This window comes from Pleurodeles waltl, chromosome 3_1 (assembly GCF_031143425.1).
Source record: "Pleurodeles waltl isolate 20211129_DDA chromosome 3_1, aPleWal1.hap1.20221129, whole genome shotgun sequence".
Taxonomy (NCBI): domain Eukaryota; kingdom Metazoa; phylum Chordata; class Amphibia; order Caudata; family Salamandridae; genus Pleurodeles; species Pleurodeles waltl.
In genome coordinates this window covers 1,626,735,474-1,626,756,156 of record NC_090440.1, presented here as the reverse complement: position 1 = coordinate 1,626,756,156, position 20,683 = coordinate 1,626,735,474, and the positions used below count along the sequence as shown (strand labels likewise).

At 42.4% G+C, this 20,683-nt stretch overlaps 1 protein-coding gene across 1 annotated transcript in view; it reads right to left on the bottom strand.

Annotated features, from left to right (window-relative positions):
• Positions 1-20,683, bottom strand: part of NOSTRIN (nitric oxide synthase trafficking) — a 554,795-nt gene that overhangs the window by 55,296 nt on the left and 478,816 nt on the right. The window contains exons 15-16 of the mRNA XM_069221364.1: positions 18,923-18,970; positions 10,719-10,766 (exon numbers count right to left, since the gene is read on the bottom strand). Of these exons, the coding sequence (XP_069077465.1) occupies positions 10,719-10,766; positions 18,923-18,970 (96 nt within the window). The remainder of the gene's footprint in view (positions 1-10,718; positions 10,767-18,922; positions 18,971-20,683) is intronic.

Genomic DNA, 20,683 nt, shown 5'->3' with positions numbered 1-20,683 from the left:
TGCAGTGTATTTCTACTTTGCTGCACTGTGGCACCAGTAGGTATACTGTAGTGTGCCTTTGAAGTTGGAGGAGGTTCAGAGGGTTTCTCTTTGAACCACAGATGTCTCCCCTAAATTTCAGTCCTGTCTGGCCTGGGGCTGTGGAATGCAGATCTCAATCTTTAGTGGAGCCACGATCTGGCTCCAAGAGGCCAAGTGACAGAACCTCTCCCTCCAATCTATCATGGCAGACCGACAAATGACAGAGCTCTTCATTCTAGTTGTGTGCCATTGTTTTATAGCTTTCAATGTGGAATGCACAGATGTGTTCCTTGAACCCCAGTGTAGATTAGAGTTGAATTAAAAGGCACAGAAAGCGTTTTATGGCAGCAAAATGTCTACTTTCTAGAACTGGCATTTCTCCATGATTATTGACAAAACCAACTTTACCATGGAAATGGGCTTGTCAGGGCAAATCAAATGATAGTAAACAATATGAGACTGCTCTGCTACAATCCACTGTTGCAACTAGGAGTAATTGTAACACTTCCCCCATGTTAACCCTATGGGTAGAGCAGCTCTCCTGTGCAGTGAAAACACACATAGGTATTCTTCACTCTTTGGACAAACTTGCCCTTGCACGCATACAAGCTTGCACATTAGGTGCAAGTGCACACACAGGCCTGCTAAAAAAGGCAGGATACATGTTTAAAGAACCATAGTTGCTATTGCGCACACCGAGGCCTGCTACGACACACTGGATGAATATTATTTAAAACCTCCCTAGGTACTAGTGCGCATTTACAGGCCTGCTATGGCAGGCTGGACACAGGTTTAAAGCACCATAGATGTTAGTGCGCACAACCAGGACTACTTGGACAGTCTGGATACATATTCAAGCATTCCATTGGGGCAAGTGCGCACACAGGTCTGCTATGACAGGTTCGGCACATGTTTGGCGCGCCAGTAGGCAAGCGCACTCACTGGCCAGCGTCAATTTCTCATATATGTAGGAAGGTGAACCCACATCCACACTGTATTGACAGTGAGAAAGGGCCCTAAGCGCACTGGGTAGGGATTCAGCAAAAACCTATGGGAAGAGCTGACCCCCCTAGGTAGGAAACCCACATGGGGGGTTTTCCCTACCAGGCATGGGACACCCATGTGTACCTGCCCAGCCATCTGTCTACCACCTGCCCCACCCTTTAAGGGATGCTCTAGGGGTAGCAGAGGGTCCCCTCAGGAATGGCTACGAAGTTAGTAGTGCCAACCTAAGCCCAAGTGCAACTGTGCCTCCACAGGCTTGCATTGGCAGGCCCAATAGATGCTTCACAGGCTATCCTAGTGGGTAGCACAGTCAGTGCAATGTCCCACTTGTAGCCAGGGCTCTACCCGCCCAGCGTATGTGGTGTACCTTTTCACAGGGCACTCTGAGGTATAGCACCTGAGCCAAGTACATAAGCACCCCCTCCTAGCATGTGTAGGCAGGGCATGCACACTTTCATATCACAGTAAAGTGGGAAAGTGCCCAGAGTCCTAAGGCCACGCAAATCTAGCCAGCAAAAGGCCAGGAGGAAAAATCTAAAAATGTCAGGCAAATCCCCTAAGAAGGGCCATCTCCAACAATACTGTAATTCATAAGTTTCATTTTGATTTCACTCTGTCTGATTTAAAAAAACAGTTTAGCTCACAGAGCAGTGAGTTTTATTATGTTATTTTATTGATCACAATTTGTTTTTAGAAGTGGAGAATGATTCTCTGTTGATGCCATCTAACCTTATTCTTTTTTAAAACTGCTCCTTTCAATGAGGCTATTGTGTCACAGCATAATATTCCTGAGCATCATTAAATGCTATGATGTAGCCAAAAAAAAATACATTGGCATTCCAATTTGGATGCGATACACGGTTGATTAAAAAACAGAAGAAGACCAAGAAGAAAAAGTTAACAAAAAGAAACATCAGAAGTTCTGATTGATAGCAGGAAGGCAGACAATAACAAAAAGATTAGTCAAAAGAAATATAAGAAAGGCCAAATTAAATAAATAATAAAGAAATCACCTAATAGTATAAGATGTAAGCTTCAGATGGATACTATGGTAATAGGTGAGGTAAATTATACAACTTTTGTGCTGAGTCCTCTGGTAAAAGACTATGGGCCTAATTTAGAGTTTGGTGAGGGAGCTTACTCCATCACAAACGTGACGGATATCCCATCCACTGTATTACAATTCCATTATAGCCTATGGAACTTGTAACAGGGCGGGTGGGATATCCTCCAAGATGGTGAAGGAGTGACCCCTCCGCCAAGCTCGAAATCAGGCCCTATTTTCCTGCTGCTCGGAAAGTATTTCTTAATTCAACAATAAGGAAAATTCCTATGGCAACAGAATCTATTAACTCACGGAGGTTAACAGAAGATAAGGTGTCACCAGACTACATTAAGCATTTTATATGAATTGCTTTTTGTTGATGTATTTTTCCCACATAAAAAATAGCGCAATGTTTTCTGATTTAACTTTTAGGCCACTGGTAACCATGAACTTTTAGGTTTATGGTTACCAGTTATAATAAAATGCACAGGGAAATATAATTCCAATCGGAAATGTACCTAACTCTGGTCATTCAGCCATTATGTAAAATGTTTCAGTTTTTTCACAACTATCAGTTGGGAACTTTTTAAGATCCTGTATTGAAGATGATATATTTTACCAGGAGACAAGGCAATGAAAAGATTTGTATTAGAAAAGTATATGGTGTTCTGTATTTTTGCAATTAGATCTAAAAAAAGCCTTGCAAAGAGAAGTTTTGTCATGGTGTTACAGGCTGGGTATAACTAAAGAGGCATTTGTCTAACATTAAATTGTGAAAAACTTTTAGTGGTTAAATTTACATTGAAAGAAGATTGACAAATTACTACAGTTTTATTTTGTAACAAATATCTGACACCCATTGCACCTCAGTTGTTGATTTTGAAGCAAGTGTTTTAGTTAATCCGAGATTTTAAATTAACTAGTACCCTTCTGATATGATTTTCACAGTGGGGGTTCTAAATGCAAATGTTTAGAACAAACGGTATTTTGTTTGAAGTACACATGAAAATGACGTGGGGGTTGAGATTTCCCCCAGATATACAATGCAAGGGCAAAAGGTGAAGGTCGTAAATTTCTCATTTTGAACTAAAATATTCAATGGAAGAATTGATGGAGATACCCCGGGATAAATAGAGGTTTGAGATCTACTTTGATTCTGTTTTGATCTCTGATCGGGGGTTGGAGATATTCCGTACATGAATTTGTGATCTATTGATCATTGTTAAGGCTCTCATTTTTAAACAGTACAGCAGCAAATCTAAACCTTTCACAAGGGTAATATATATTTTATGGACAGCTAAGAACTTAGAGAAATTTCAGTCATTAGATTGACATTGTGCAATGATTAGTATCTGTCAAAACATTATTAAATGTTGGATTACAGAAAGAGGAAAGGTCCAAACAATTATTGTTACTGTGACTAGAAGGAATCATCAAACATTATTTATTTCCTAATAGAAAAGGATTAAAATCCATTGTAATCTTTACATTAAAATTAAAAAAGACTAATAAACCTAGTAGAAAAATGAATAGACATATTCAAATAGTGTAATGCTAGTATTCAGGACGTCCTAAATAGAATGAAAATGTGAGGATTGTGGATGTGTGTAGAAATTTCGCTGGGAAAGGTGGGTTCAAATAAATGTGTATAGAATAGCATTTTTTCTGAATTGTATAAAATATGTTCAGTAGCAAGTACCTTTGCTATGTTATGTGTATTTGTAAAGCTCACTATCATCCAGGAGGGTATCCTGGTGCTGCGCAGCTGTCTGTGTGCAGTCCTGCCTGTGTCCGCTTGTGAGAAATTGGGTTGTTGGTTGAACAGCCACAATTCTTGTCAGAGTGAACCACAAAAAAGTCACTAAATTAACCTGTGCTGAACTATCTGGTAGCTTGGCGTACAAGCAGTCTGGCTTAACCTAGAGACCATGCCTAGTGTATTTATGCAGCATACAAGCAGGAATAAAGTCAAAACACAACACAAGAAAAATCACACACCAATTTAGAAAGAAACAGTAAATTTCAATAAATTATTTAATGCCACCAAAACAGCAAAATTCCAATCACTAGAATTAAAATTATGTTTTTTTTAAATTTGAAAGTGAAAAATAGAGCCTAAAGGAATAAAGCACCAACTGCAGACATCTTGTTGCGCGAGACCAGGACAAAATCTAAAGTTATGGCCAACCGTGATGGAGCATTTGTGGGTTACACAAATTGGATTTGCCCTGGTGTCTGCTTACCTTTGTAAATTTAAACGTAGAATTCCTGAGTAGGTAAAGTTCAGTGAGGCAAGGCAGACGGCAGTGTCCAAGGAGGAGATGCTGTGGGGAGCTGCTGGATGAAGTCACGGTGGAGATTCCAATGTTTGGACAATGAGCCTGATTATGACCTTGGCGAGTTGGCTACTCCGTCACGAATGTGACGGATATCCCAACCGCTATATTATAAGTTCCATGATATCCTATGAAACTTGTAAAATGGCGGGTGGGATATCCGTTACCTTTGTGACAGAGTATCCCATCCGCCAAGGTCGTGATCATGCCCTTAGTCAATTTTTTGGGAAATCAAATATGTCCAGTGGAACAAAACTGCAGGCTGTAGCCAAAGAGGCCTTCACGTGGTCAGAACTCCTTCTGTGAGGAGCCGCAGAACAGGATTTGCTGCAGCCAAAAAGAATGTAATGGAAGCTTTTGCGAAGTCAGGCCGACCGGTGGTGCACCTTGGGTAGATAGACAAGCAGGTAGGTCCTGGTCTCCTCTTGGAACTTAGAGCAGTTTTGGGGCAAAAAGTTTCTAAGTCCCAAGTTTTGGATATGAGGTATCTGTCTACATTTAGCACCAGTTCCAAGGGGATTAAAGGGTCAGGTAGAGTCCAAGTGTGGGTTTTATGATGGCTGGAGCATTTTCAGCAGTTTCTATCCCTGAGGTTCTGATCAGGGGCCAGCCAACTAGCCCTTGGAGTCACTCTGTCTATCCTAGGTTCAGGTAAATGTGCAAGCCTCAAGCAGCAGTCCTTCAGGCAGCAGGGCAGAACTCTGGAGGCTCAGTCTTCTGAAGTGCACAGCAGGATACAGAAGCAAGCAGTCCTCTGAGAGTCCTTTCACAGGGTCAGAAAGTGAACTGAAGAGTGGGTCTGAGAGTCCCCTTTTCATACCTTGTGTCCACTTTGAAGTAGGAGAACGTTCTAGAGGCTTCCTCCCACAGAAGTGTCTGGCATTTCCTGCCTCTCTGCCTTGCACAAAAGGCTAGAGTGAAGTACTTTGTGTGAGAGAAGGGCACAGCCTATTGAAGTACAAGTGGGGCTTCTCACAGCTCCATATCCCCATCCTTTCTGAGATGGCCCATTCAGGCACATCTAGGCCCTCTATTGTGCAGCTCTCTGGGAGGAGTATACCAAAGAAATACACAGAAGAGAGAGATTCACAATGCAATGGTTTCTCAAATCAAGGATTTCCAACTGTCTATGTATCAAAATCTTTGGTACGAATGCTATAGTTATGTTTTGAGGCACAACAGATAAGAGTCATGTGTGGCCTAGTGGTTCAGCTTCTAGACCCATACTCTGAAGGCTAAGGTTTTGTGTCTTGGTGTCATGATGGTCATATGCTACTCACCCCTAATGTGAACCAGGAAGTGGCTGCAGACACCAAATGGGTAAGGCAGAAACATGCCAACTTCCAAAAAGTGGCATTTTCACAATTGTGACTTAAACTCGGACTTTATCATTAGCAAGGATTTTAAATTACAGTTCCTTTCTGGGTCAATCAAAAGTTAGCACTTATTAAATGTGATAATGTAACTCAATGCTATCATATGGGAGATAAAACCGCACAGGAATGAAAAACAAATTTGTGAGTTTTTCACAATTGGGACATTTAAAACGTAAAAGAACATGTCCAACTTCTTAAATACCCTGCCTATTATCTGTGTAGGGCAGGCCTTAGGGGTCACAGATATGTATTAAAACTAGAATGTTTAGGCTTGGTATTTTGCCTAGTTGAATTGGCAGTTTAAAACTTTTGGTAGGCTGCAATGGAAAGGGTTACTTAAGTGGGTGAAAATAAGTGCTGCAGGCAACTAGTAGCATTTAATTTACATCCCCTGGGCATATGGCCTACAACTTTACTTGGACTTAGAAGTAAGTTAAATATGCCAGTCAAGTGTAAGTCAATTTTACCATGTTTTATGCAGTGAGCACCAGCACTTTACCACTGGTTAGCAGTGGTAAAATGTAGAGTCCTATGGCTAACAAACAAATTCAGAAAAATATGAGGAGTGAAGGCAAAAAGTTTGGGGGAAGATCACCATAAGTCTAACAGGTCTGTGGTTAATTAAAAAGCCAGGTCTTCAGCTTTTTACTGAATTCAAGAAGAGAGGAAGAGGCTCTGATGTGGAGTGGGAGGCCGTTCCACAATGTTGGAGAAATGTAAGAGAATACCTGCCCCCTAATCTGGTTCTGTTTATGCATGGAATGCGTGCAAGTAGGAGTCCTGCAGAGAGGAGGTGTCTGGATGGTTAGTGGAAGGAGACAAGACTGTTTAGGTAGGTATGCAGTAAGGTTGTCTAGTGCGTTGATTGTGTGTGTTAGGAATTCAAAATGAACACATTTGTGTATCGGGAGCCAGTGGAGCTCCTTGAGGTGTGGTGTGATTTGAATTCTGTGTGGGAGGTGGAGAATTAGTCTGGCTGCTGAGTTCTGGGTGGTTTGCTTGGTGATCTGCTTGGTGATCTTCTTGGTGATCCGAGCATAGAAGGTGTTGCTGTAGACCAACTTGCTGGTGACTAGTGTGTGATTGGTAGTTTTCTAGTGTTGCTAGGGAGCTATTTGAAAATCTTCCTCTGCATCTTTAGGGTGTGGAAATGTGACAGCTTTTACTTCTATGGTCATGTCCAGTCTGGTGTTGATGATTATTTGAAGGTGCCTGGTTCTGAGTGTGGGTGTGCATCCGAGTTCATCCAGTCACCAGTTGGTGTCCCAGAGTGAGGTGTTCTTGCCAAAGATCACTACTTCTGTCTTATTTTGTTGTGCTTGAGACAGTTGGCTTTCATCCAATTAGCAACTTTTGTCATGCAGGTGGTGAACTTGTTTCTTGTGTTTGGGGTCTTGTCTGAGAGGGAGAGTATGAGTTGCATGTCATCAGCATAGGAAAGGATGTTGATGTCATATTCATGGATGATGCTGGCCAGAGGCATCATCTATGCATTGAATGTTGGAGAGGGTGAGGCTGACAAAGGAACCTTGAAGTACTCCACAGATTACTTTGCAGGCTTCTATGGAGTAAGGTGCCACGCTAATAGCTTGTGTTCTATCCATTAAGAAAAAGCTGATCCAGTGGAGAGAGAGGCCTTGGATGCCAATCTTATGCATTGAGGATGGGTGTTAGTACTTCGCTGATCAGTAGAAGTCCTTTCCCTGGAAGTGAAAGCCTGATTGTAGCAAGATATTTAAGAGAGGGCACAAACTGAAGCATCTAGCTATTACCCAATAGCATGTTTCAATGCCAGTGTTAAAAATACGCTGACAGTAGTGAAATATTTGGAAAGATGGCAAAATAAGAATTCCTTGTTTTTGCTTGCAGCAAGAGGGTTTTTGCCCTGAATACTGTACAACATCCTAATTGTGTCCCTGTACACATCAGACTGATAGAGCTATCTGGACGAGTTCGAGCATGTAATCCAAATCTGTGTGACCTACCAATAACTGTTATTAAGCAGGCAGACAATTTGGTGATTCTGGATAAAACACTGGTTGGCCTTCACAGACAATTTGTACCTTTTGCATATTTTCGCTGACAAACACAATCTACAGATCATGTAGAGATGTGTTTTGAAGCCAAAGGAAGGTGCAGAAATAGAATCAGGAGTTGAATAAGAAACCAGCCTCCTCAAGTCCTGGCCCCAAGCGGTGGAACTGTTTAGCAGACTACATCAGACTGAATCAAGATCTCAGCACGTTCCCGAAGGAACTGAAAATCCACCTCTTCAGAGTTTACCCGTATTTAACAGGTTTTTTTTTGCACTTTGCTCAACCCTTGACCTTCACTTTATTGTTCTTTGTTACCTGTGCTTTCAATAAATGCTCGGCTAACCTAGTGGCTAGATTCGTAATACAGAAACACCTTGAATAAAAAAATTAAAAAATAGAAACAAAAAAAAATTATGCTCATCCTGGAAAAGACGTGATATATTTATGTGTATAGTATATGTGTGTGTATATATATATATATATATATATATATACATATATACACACTTTATTGTATGATTAATTACAATCTTTACAGTATTAAGAACGTTACTAGTGTTAAAACATTTGTGCATAAAACCAGTAAGACCACAGTTCTCTTAATAGGAGTACATTTGCCAGGGCTCATTAAAGTAAACAAAATGCTTGAGCGCCAGGTTAAAATCTGAGACCTAAAGCGATAAAACTGGTAGAACAGCATTGGAAAAGGGGAAACTGCAATATAGTGCTTAATCACAGTCGTGGTGGTATCTGAGGTAGTAATCTAGTACTCACAAAACTGTACTGATGTAGTAAGCACTTTTGAAACTTGCACAGAGGAGTAGGGTTACCAACAAGAAGCCTTCTGCATGGAGTATTCTGCTGATCGGCTATAAAATGCTTGAAGTGCCCATTCTCAAACTGAGGACTAGGTATGCTGCTAGGCATCTAAGTCTAGTTGCAACAGAATGAAAATAGTTTGAGAATAGTTTGGTTGAGTGCTAGAGTAAATGCCGAAGGGGAAAGGAGGTCAATTTGTCCAAGTCTTACCAGCCTGTTCATGCACAGCTTCAGTCAACCAAATCCGGGACTATGTATTCGATGTTGTTTATATTGAAAAATATAGCTTAGGCTAGGTCCCATATTTACAAACCTAAATGCCCCACCAAAGTCTTTCTGTGCAACATGTTCCACGAGATATTTTCTCTTATAGCTTCCCTCATAGAAGAAGCGTGCAGTGGATTATAATTTGAAGTAATGCTTGCCATATTCAACAGGCGCAAAGCAAAGTGTACATTTTGCCTTTCACACCTGTTTCACAGTTTGAAGCAAATATTTAAAATATAAGTCTCGGGATATTTTCTCATATATTCGGAATTATTTTCTGATCCAAACATTGGCAAAAACGTGGGCAGGTTAGAGGACTAATTGTGATAAATTCTCAGGTTTTAAACCCGTCTCAGGGAAGGACTAAATCAATCGTACATGCAATAAAAGAGTGAGATTCGCAGAGGCCTGCGCCTGCTCGCTCATACCAATTAGCTCATAGTAGTTATATTGTCAGGTGGTCATATTGTCAAGTGTATAACACTTCCAGATTAATGCATCGTGGATCAATCCTTGCAAACAGTGATGGTACTAGGAAAATCTCGCTGCTGTCCTCCCTAGCAGACACCATTTCTTCTATCAGAATTTTCTCCTATTGGCAAACTTGCACCAAGGTAGTTTGGTAGAGGGTTTCTAGTTTTTCTGCTCATGCTGAAGCCACGCCTTCTAAATGTGCGTATTGGGTTCAGATAATAGTTATACAACAGGAAGTTCCTGACAGTGGTGGAAGTGAGGCCATTACACTAGTAGTATCACCATTTTCATCTCAGGCTGATTTTGTTCTAGTGTGAATCTGGCTATGCTAAACCTCTGAACGTAGGCTCGTTACCCCTGAATCAACAGCAGTAGCATTGAGAGTGTTGGTGCCCAGGTTTCCAAAAGGAACCCGAAAAGTTATGCCTCGCGTAATGTCATTCATGTGGTCCATGAAAAAGAGATGTGGTGAGTACTGGAATAGGAGACCATAGGTCTACTGGTTCAAATATCACATAATTAAAAAGACGAGTTTGCTGAATTTCAAGTATAAATACTGTTTTTAAAGAATGGTGATTCAATATCATGTCATGGATGTCAAAAGTGACATATGATATCCTCTGATCCTCTACGCCATTACAGGTGTTAAAACGTCGGTCACCCTTAGACCCTGAACAGCCTCCCATTTGCTGCTGAGGGGCTACAGGATGGCAATGAATGTCAGTGATAGTAAGTACGTAGGACATTTGGAGCTATCTTCAATCCCTGTTCCTGCCACTGCCTTATTGGTCCCCGAGACCAATGACAGCAAGGACAGTGTCTGGAGGAGCATGCAATAGCTATAAGCAAACCAAGGGAAGCAGCTGTGTTCCTGGTTGCATCTAATACACATTTAATTCTGCAAGTTTGTACTATTCAACAAAACGAATCAGCAGAATAATAATTTATGAGATCTTAAGAGAAAAACATATTCCATTTATCACTGGATTCTCCTGTTAGAACATATCTGACACCTGCTGCTGTTGTCTCTTAAGTTGCGGCTGGTCATTATGTACTGAGACTTTTGAGAAGGGCATTGATTATACCAATACTCCGTCATAGTCAGGGTAAGCCCATGGGTGAAGACGATAAAAATCCGTGGACCAGCATAACCCACCAGTCCGTGGTATGTACAAAATGTTTGGGGAGATAGAACATATTCATTCTTCAGACACCTGATATTTAAAATGAAATCTCTATGTAACCTTTTTTACATTAGAGTTTAGTGTTACAGTTTGTAAACAATGTTTATAAATAAATGGTACAACGAATAATCTAAGACACACTTTGTTCCACTTACTAGAAGCATCTGGTATGTCTTCATATAAACTCGTGGTTTCAGGAATGTCTGCAGAAGAAAATGAAAGTCAGTGAGGGATATTACATGCACAGCATGTGTACAGTATGTATGATGTTATTTTGTCCCAGTGCCAGAGTTAAACACACACACACACACACACACACACATACACACACACACACACTCACTCTTTCTGTAGGAAATCCTTGTCTTGTCTGTGTGGTCTCCACAGATTTTTCACCCATTGCTGACTTTAGAATTTTGTGTACTTTACCAATCCTAACCAGTGGTAAAGTGCCTGTGTTCCCCTTTAACACCTTTGCTGCCACGCCTTTTCCCCTCAGGTGCCAGGTCTTTTTTTGGCTATTTTGGGGAGTTTGCGCTTAGGCCCTCATAACTTTTTGTCCACATAAGCTACCCATGCCAGATTTGTGTCCTTTTTTCCCAACATCCTCTAGATTCTAGAGGTACCCAGACTTTGTGGGTTTCCCTGAAAGAGACTAAGAAAGTAGCCAAAATACAGCGAAAATTTCGTTTTTTTCAATCAAATGGGAAAGAAGGGCTACAGAAGAAGGCGTGTAGATGTTTCCCTGAAAATGGTATCAAAAAGGGTTTGCGGTGCTAAAATTATCATCTTCCCAGCTTTCAGGAACAGGCAGTCTTGAATCAGAAAACCCAATTTTTCAACACAATTTTGGAATTTTACTGGGACATATCCCATTTTTACTATTGTTTGTGCTTTCAGCCTCCCTCCAGTTAGTGACAGTAATGGGTATGAAACCAATGCTGGATCCCAGAAAGCAAAACATTTCTGAAAAGTAGACACAATTCTGATATCAGCAAGGGGTAATTTATGCAGATCCTACAAGGTTTTCATACAGAAAATAAAAGCTGAAATAAAAAAAGTATTGAAAATTGAGGTGAAAAAAACAGCCATTTTTCTCAATGTTTTACTATGTAACTTTTTCCTGCAATGTCAGATTTGGTAAAGACATATACTGTTACGTCTGCTGGACTCTTCTGGTTGCAGAGATATATAGAGCTTGTAGGTTCATCAAGAACCCTAGGCACCCAGAGCCAATAAATGAGCTGCACATTGCAATGGGTTTTCATTCTATACTGGGTATGCAGCAATTCATTTGCTGAAATATAATGAGTGAAAAAATAGGTATAAAGAAAACCTTTGTATTTCCAAAAAGGGCACAAGATAACGTATTGAGAAGCAGTGGTTAATTGCACATCTCTGAATTCCGGGGGACCCATACTAGTATGTGAATTGAAGGACATTTCTCAAATAGACTTCTTTTTTACACAATGTCTAACATTTGGAAGGAAAAATGTGGAGAGAGATAAGGGGCAATAACACCTGTTTTACTATTCTGTGTTCCCCAAAGTCTCCCGATAAAAATGGTACCTTACTTGCATGAGAAAGCCTAATGCTCGCTACAGGAAACACAACAGGGACACATCACATTTTTACATTGAAATCTGACGTGTTTTTCGCAAAGTGCCTAGCTTTAGATTTTGGCCTCTAGCGCAGCCGGCACCCTTAGAAACCTACCAAACCTGTGCAATTTTGAAAACTAGACACCAAGGGGAATTCAGGATGGGGTGACTTGTGGGGGCTCTCACCATGTTCTGTTACCCAGAATCCTTTGCAAACCTCAATAATTGGCTAAAAAACACTTTTTCCTCACAATTCAGTGACACAAAGTTCTGGAATCTGAGAGGAGTCACAAATTTCCTTCCACCCAGTGTTCCCCCAAGTCTCCCAATAAAAATGGTACCGCACTTGTGTGGGTAGGCCTAGCGCCTGCAAAAAGAAATGCCTCAACACACTATTTGGACACAACCAAATACAGGGAAGAGCCAAAAACATGTTGAAATTGAGGAGGGAACCAAAGCGGGTCCAAAAGGGCAGTTTGAGAAAAAATGTTTTTAGGCTGACAAGTGCAGCAGAATCGGTACTGATGAGACTAATTTTGTGGATTCCTGCAGATTCTGGAAGGTTCCATCACAAAAATGTGGAAATAATTTGTGATTTTCAGCAAAGTTAGAGGTTTGCAGGGTATATTGGGTAAGAAAATGGTGCTGGTGCATGTGAAGCACACCACACTGGAATCACCCAGATGTTTAGTTTTCAGATGTGTCTAGGTGTTGTGGATTTTTCTGCATGGCAGCGTCCCAAAGTCCAAAACGTGCAGCCCTCACCATTCCAAGTGGGGCGATTTGAAGAGTTAGCCAAGCCCTCATGGCCCAAATGCAAAGCCAAAACCCCAAATAATCAAATGTCCTCTTGCTTGCCATGGGATAAGATGTTTTAGTGTGTGGGAGGAGAACTCAAAAACTGTTACCCTCTTCAGTTGGGGTGGGGGCATAACCAGGCCCATGCTGGTTGGTAGCCAGCACCCCACTTGTTTATCTATTTTTTTAATTCCCTGGCATCTAGTATGTTTTCTTCCCCCGGGGAGTGGATCCTGGGTAATTGCCCCATCCGCCCACTTGTGGGCAGAACAACTTTGGCCCCACTTATTTGGGGTGGGGGTATAGCCATACCCCCACCCTCTTATTTTGGAAAAAAAATCTTCCCTCGTCTCTGGTGGGCTTTCTGTCCCCCTTGGGGGCAGATGGGTCTTCCAAAAATAGGCCGATCTGCTCCCAGGGGGGGCAGATATGGCCAACAGTAATGTGCCCCCCATGGGGAGTGACCCTTGCCCAAAGGGCTGCCACCCCAAACAAAACACACACATACACACACACCAAACCCTGGTGCCTAAGTGTTTTCTCCCCCTGTGGCAGATCAGCCTAATAGAAATAGGCTGATCTGCCCCCAAGGGTAGCAGAAATGGGCTACAATAAATTTGCCCCCAGGGGAGCGACCCTTGCCTAAGGGGTTGCTCCCCTTGCATGAAATTGGTGCAAAAAAAATCCCTGGTGCCTAGTAGTTTCTGCCCCCAAGGTGAGCAGAAATGTCCAAAAATAAATTTGCCCCCCAGGGGAACGGCCCTTGCTTAAGGGGTCACCCCCCCCAACCCCCTTGAGTGAAATTGCATTAAAAAAAAATCCCTGGGGTCTAGTGGTTTCCGCCCCCCTTGGGAGCAGATTAGCTTAACAAAAATAAGCCAATCTGCCCCCAAGGGGGGCAGAAATGGCCTAAAGACAATTTGCCCTCCAGAGGAGCAACCCTTGCCTAAGGGATCGCTTCCCACATATGAAAAAATAGAAATAAACACAAAAAAAAATCCCTGGTGTCTGGGGTTTTCTGCCCCCCTGGGTGAAGATCAGCCTAATTACAATAATTACAATAGGCCGATCTGCCCCAAGAGGGGCAGAAATGGCCTACAACAAATTTGCCCCCCAGGGGAGCGACCCTTTCCTAAGGGGTCGCTCCCCTCACTTGAGACTGACAAAAACAAATCCCTGGTGTCTAGTGGTTGGGGGCAGATTGGCCTAATAAAAATAGGCCGATCTGCCCCCAAGGGGGGCAGAAATGGCCTAAATACAATTTATCTCCGATGGGAGCGACCCTTGCCTAAGGGGTTGCTCTCCATATATATATAAAAAAATAAATATAAAAAAATATATCCCTGGTGTCTCGGGGTTTCTGCACCCCCTGCAGGCAGATCGGCCTAATTATAATGGCCTAAAAATAAATTGCCCCCCGGGGGAGTGGCCCTTGCCCAAGGGGCCGCTCCCCTTATGATATACACAAAAAAAAGCCCTGGTGTCTAGTGGTTTCTGCACCCCTTGGGGGCAGATTGTCCTAATAAAAATAGGGCAATCTGCCCCCAAGGGGAGCAAAAATGGCCTAAAAGTAAATTTGCCCCCAAGGGAGCAACCCTTGCCTAAGGGGTTTCGCCCTGCATACATAAAACAAAAAAAAATAATCCCTGGTGTCTAGCGGGTTTTGCCCCCCCCCGGTGGCAGATTGGCCTAATTATAATAAGCTGATCTGCCCCTGGAGGGGGCAGAAATGGCCTAAAAATAAATTGCCCCCCTGGGGCACGGCCCTTGCCCGAGGGGGCGCTCCCCTTGTGATAGAAACGAAAAAGAAAAAAAAACCTGGGATGTAGTGGCATTTCTGCTGCCTGATCTCAAGTAGAAATGCAGAGAGAGACATGAAAGGAGAGGAAAGGCCTTTTCTCTCCTTTCATGCCTCTCTCACCTCCTCCACATGATCGGGGGAGAAATGCTATTGCATTTCTCCTCCGATCCGCACTGGAAGCTGAGTTTCCAGTGCAGTGTGGGCAGCCTCTGATGAGGTCAGCGCGCCATCGTGCGCTGACGTCATCAGACGCCACGAGGCGGTCAGGAGGGGCGGGGGTTGGAAGGGGAAGCGATTCCCCTTCCATCCCTGCCAATGGGAGGGGTGCCAGGCCCCCAGGGGAGAGCGCTAGTGCTTCCACTGTGGAACCCTAGCTGGATGTAAAGGTTAGGTCCTGGGCACCCGAGCGGTGCTGCCTCGGACATAACCGTTATGTCCAGGGCACCCGAGGGGTTAAACATGGTTGAATTGGCATACTTCTCCTTGGCAAATTTAAATGTCCCGTAAGTCCCCATTATATGGTGTAAAGTGTGCGGAGGGCCTGACAATTAAGTTCCACTAGTGGAATGCAGCACCTGTTGTGCTATACTATATAGTGGCAGTCAAATATGGCTTCAGGCCTACCATTATAGCGTGACTGTGACAGTATAAAAATCTGTAATTGGACCTGTCAAAATTAACCCTTTTTAGGGGTAAAAACATCATTTTTAATATTAATAAGGCATCCCTATGTAGACTGTGTAGCCCAGAAGGAAAGATGCATGGTATATAAATGTAAGACATGTAAAAAATGTAATGTTAAAACATCCTTGTAGTGACTAAGGGCCAGATGTAGGAAAAAATCAAATTGCGACTTGCAATTTGCGAGTCTGTGCGACTCGCAAATTGCAAGTCGCAATTTGACATGCAGAAAGGTGTCTCAGACACCTTCTGCAACTCGCAATGGGGTCGCAAAGACCCACCTCATAAATATTTATGAGGTGGGTCGCAGTTTGCGACCCCATTGCGAGTATAGGCACTCGCTAACATGGAGGCCTGCTGACGTCAGCAGGCCTCCATGTTAGCGACCTGCCTTTTAAATAAAGTTTTTTTTTTTTTTTTTAAGTGCAGCCCGTTTTCCTCACAGGAAAACGAGCTGCATTTCAAAAACATCCGAAACCTTTTGTTTCGGTTTTTTCAGGGCAGGGAGTGGTCCCTTGGACCACTCCCTGCCCTGAAAAAATAATTTGGGGTCGATTCACAAAGGGGAAGGGGTCCCATGGGGACCCCTTCCCGTTTGCGAGTGGGTTACCATCCACTTCAAGTGGATGGTAACTGCGACTCCATTTGCGACCGCGTACGCGGTCGCAAATGGAGTTGCATACCACTCCTACTCGCAAATAGGAAGGGAACACCCCTTCCTATTTGCGAGTCGCAAATGCATATTGCGAGTCGGTAACGACACGCAATATGCATTTGTGCATTGCAAACCCACGTTTGCGAGTCGCAAACGGCGATTTTCGTCGTTTGCGACTCGCAAAAGGGTTGCTACATCTGGCCCTAAATCCCCAAAGCTATTTTCACTGTAGGAAGGCTGACTTGCCATAGAGAAACACTGGAAAGTAATATTAAATACTAATACTGTATCTCAGGAACGGAACGAGCTAAAAAATAATTAAACAACTATTTTAATAGTGATTAAAAATTCAATTCAAGGGGGAAGTTGGATTTTTAATACATATTAAGGAAAAGTAACTTTTAGAAAGTTCCCTTTTTCCTGCTTCAGGATACTGGACTCTAACTTGCGTGTCTGTCTACCTTCTCTCAGCCAGTGATCAGGAAATGCCTCCAAGAAGCAAACAATAGACTGACCTGTATGTGCAGAGATGACTCTTCTGAACTTTGTACATTTTGTGGAGGTGGGCTGTGAGGATCGTTAGTGACACAACAGTGTCAAATCCTACTTAAGTGTCAAATCATGCTTGATATGCCTGCTGGGTTTATATATAACACTTGGGAGACACTTGAAAGAGGAGAGAACAGAATGTCAAAACAATTCTTGTGGTTCTACTGTCTGAATGCTGAAGGAATATACTCTTGTCCTACCGGACGTCTTTCTCTGGTTTTATTGTGGGTACAAGTAGCTTCATTAAACTGTAGTTTAATGTTAGATGTGGGAAGAAAATAGGATTGCTATAATATACTTCCTACACATACCCCCAGCCCTCCAGGGCCAGGTATATTGCAGTCAAAGACTTTTGCCATCCCTGAAAATGGCCAAGGAGTAGGGCTGGCCTTGACAATGTTAGCTTAGAAGTCATTCTCACCCAGGAGCTGGTTCTAGGCACAAATGTGGCACCTCCAGGCTCCAACGGAAGAGCACTGCTGGACCTGGGGAAGAACAGAGAACTGAACCTACTGTCAGTGACCTGAGAGGAACACTGAAGGGCTGGACCAGCTCCCTCTTTTAACTAGGACAAAAACAAGGACTCCAAGGTCATAGGTCTGACCTGTTCAAGCTACAGGGGTGCAACAAGCTACAGTAGACCTTTCCTACAACTACGCAGCTGACCCATGGCAACTAGACCTACACTGTACCCAGCTGTTGGCCTCTACCTGACTCCCAGTGAGTCTCTGAGTGCCTCCCTTTGGTCCGGAGATGTCTTAGAAGTGTACTCCTGTGATGCTCTGTGACTTAAAAGACTGAGGGCCTGATTTAGAGTTTGGCAAATGAGTTTACTCTATCACAAGCACAACGGATATGCCGCCCGCTGTATTATGATCCCTTGATAACCTATGGAAATCATAATATGGCAGATGGGATACCCATCAAGTTTGTGATGGAGTAACACGTCCATCAAACTCAACCTTACCCACACACACACACACACACACAACGTGTGTGCAACTTGCTCCCAGCATGTCCGTTCAGCTGATGTTGACAGTCAGTATTGTGCTTTTCTCAAAATTAGGTATAGTGAATACAGCAACACTCCATAATGGTAACATATTAATTATTAGTTATGATTGAGGCCACTGGGAGTATGTGATAACGGAGGAACAAACAATAAGGCAGAGTTGAGCATATTATGTGGCAAGAAAAGCCACATTATGCAACATTTTGTGGCAGTTTTATTTCACTGTTTTTTCATTGACCTCTAAGGAAATGTTTCACCTCATTAGTACCAATATAACACTTGAACACAGCAATCAGCAAATAAAAGGTGAGCAGTTAACCTTTGCAAATGATCTGCCACTGCACATCACCATCTAGGGTGCTTTGGCTCTGTGTGCTCTAGAAACAACATTTTTGTTGAGAGCCATTAAATGAAGTGGAGTCAACCAATATGCAAAATTAGAGGAAACATACTACAGGTAGGCATTTTCAGAGATTTAGGACCAGATGTACAAAGCATTTTTCCAGTCACAAATGGTCTGATTCTGTAAATCGGGCCATTTGCAACCGGAAAAATGCTTTTTCAACATACAGAATGCAAAATATGATTCGGTAACTTGTTACTGAATCACATTCTCCATTTGTGATTTGATATTTGGAAGGGGTATGCTTAGGGTGTCCCTTCCAAAAACTAAATTGGTATGGCATGTATTACTGTTTTATGACTAAATTCTGGTCACAAAACAGTAATACTTTACCACCAATTAAAAACTGGTTGTAACCCATTTGCAAAAAGGATGGGCTCTATAAGGTATCATTTCCCATTTGAGAATGTAAATAATAATATTTTTTAAAAGCAGGCAGTGGTCCCATGGACCACTTTCTACTCTTAAAAAATGTAACTTTAAGGTTTAATTTTTTTAATTTTTAAACATTCCATTTTCCTTCAAGAAAAACTGGTTGCTTTAAAAAGAAATTGCTTTATTAAAGAGCATTGACTTCCCGGTGATGACTGTGATTCCTAATGAGTCGCGAGCTGCGAACTACCTCATTAATATTCATCATGTAGGTTAATTTGAGACAGACAAGGAACGCCCAAATGAAACTCATTGAGTTTCATACGTTAGGAATAACAATTTTCTAATTACGATCTAGAGAGAATTACAATTTGTACATCTGACCCTCAGAACTGTAACTTTAAAGATGCCTTAATGATGCAAATTTCAAATTAGGACAATAATAAACAAGTTGAACTGCTAGCAAAGGGCATGTTGCTCTAAATACCTGTAGAATCATTTAATCCGTCAGATATGCTGATGGTGTCTGAATCACCTGCAAAACAAAATAGATACCATTTAACTATATGATACACATGGTGTGCACTGAACAAGATCCTTCCTCACAAATCAGAGTTCAGTCTGTCAAAGGTCAAAATTGGATATCTTAAGGATGTGCATTTATAAATGTTAACAGCATATCTACTCCAAATGTTTTACACAGTCACAAAAGTTGCAGAGAAGGACACAGTAAACTTGGCTTTTGGAGGTGGAGGTGATCAAGTAATGAACAAGTGAAAGACTGTCACATTGCAAATATAGATTATATAGGCGTTATACTTTCCAGGGACCTATTTCGTTGGGAAAGGGAACATGGGCCCCCAGCTTTGATACATCATCTGGTTTGATGCTTATGAAAAGTATATTTAGGACCGGCGGAATCTAAAGCAAGCATAGATTTGGTTGGGACACTGTCCTTTTTGACATCTTTAAGCATCTGGTCGACCTGATGGTTGAACAGATGGTTATCATCAAAAGAACATTTGAGAGGTGCTGTTGCACCTCAGGCCTAAACCCTGACCCACTATACAAGGCATGCCCATGAAGAAGAACATTAATGTTGCTACCCCAAGCTGCTGTTTCCGCTGTGGCAAGGACACATCTGAAATTAGCATCACCAAAGGTGTTTCCCTCAGCAACCCCCTCCTGCCCTCTCTTTCAGCGGGCTGCTGTAAGCTGCTTTACAGCTTCCGATTATCACATTGAAAAGGAGAGAGAAGTAATTAAGGATATATTCACTCCTCTTCCAGAAAGGACCCCAAAAATCATAGGAGAGTGGAACTCAGATAGTCTCAAAAAGATTTTTAAGAAGAGACCCTCAACCATAGAGTTTGCTAAGGGGCATGCTTCATCACTAGGTTGACAGTTCAAACACCTAACGCGTTTGAGTGGGCACAACCTCTCCCTCGAGGGAGCACTTTCATGTTTTGAGGCTTGGTGAGTTCTGTGAATAACGTGAGGAAATTTCCTACATCTCCCAGTTTTCCTTATTGCTATCCACAGTAGTTAGGGTAAGATTACAAAAAAGAAAGATGTAAAAGAGGGAATGGGTCAATATTCCCTTACATCTCCACTGAATCACAGTCTACATGTTTCAGCCAAATCCGTCCTATCGGGTCATGTGGCTTTCCTCAGAACCCAAATGTTCAGATCTCTAACACAAACATGGACACTGCCTTGTTGCTGTAAAATTAATAACATACTGTTATGTGTAAGCACTGTCACTCACAGTTCCTCTGGGGTCCAATAGCCCACAATCTCAAAAGGGGCCTCTCAATAGCCTCATAGGTTGCATTGGAGATAGGCAAGCCCTGTAGTCACACAGTCATCAAGGGGACCAGACCAGTAATGCCACCTACTGTTTCCTCCACGTCCTGCATTTTTACCAGCTTCTCCATCTCTTCCCAGTAGTAGCATTTGCAACTGGAGATGAGTTAGGGTTATCCCAAGTGCAACCTCCTTTCTAACAGCATGGATTTTTCTGGACTCCTTCTCAAATAGCAGAGCATGACCTGTGCAAAAGCCATTTTTACGGGCAGTATGCACTGCAAAGGAGTCTGGAACCAGTTAGCCCTGACTATAGGCTGGACCATCTGGGGCAGGCCTATATTTATTTTCAACTCGTGGAGTGACCACTCTGGTCTTCTCTAACTCTCTTGAATTGTTATAGACTGACTTTACATCCCCTTACGCAGCAGTAGATGATGTA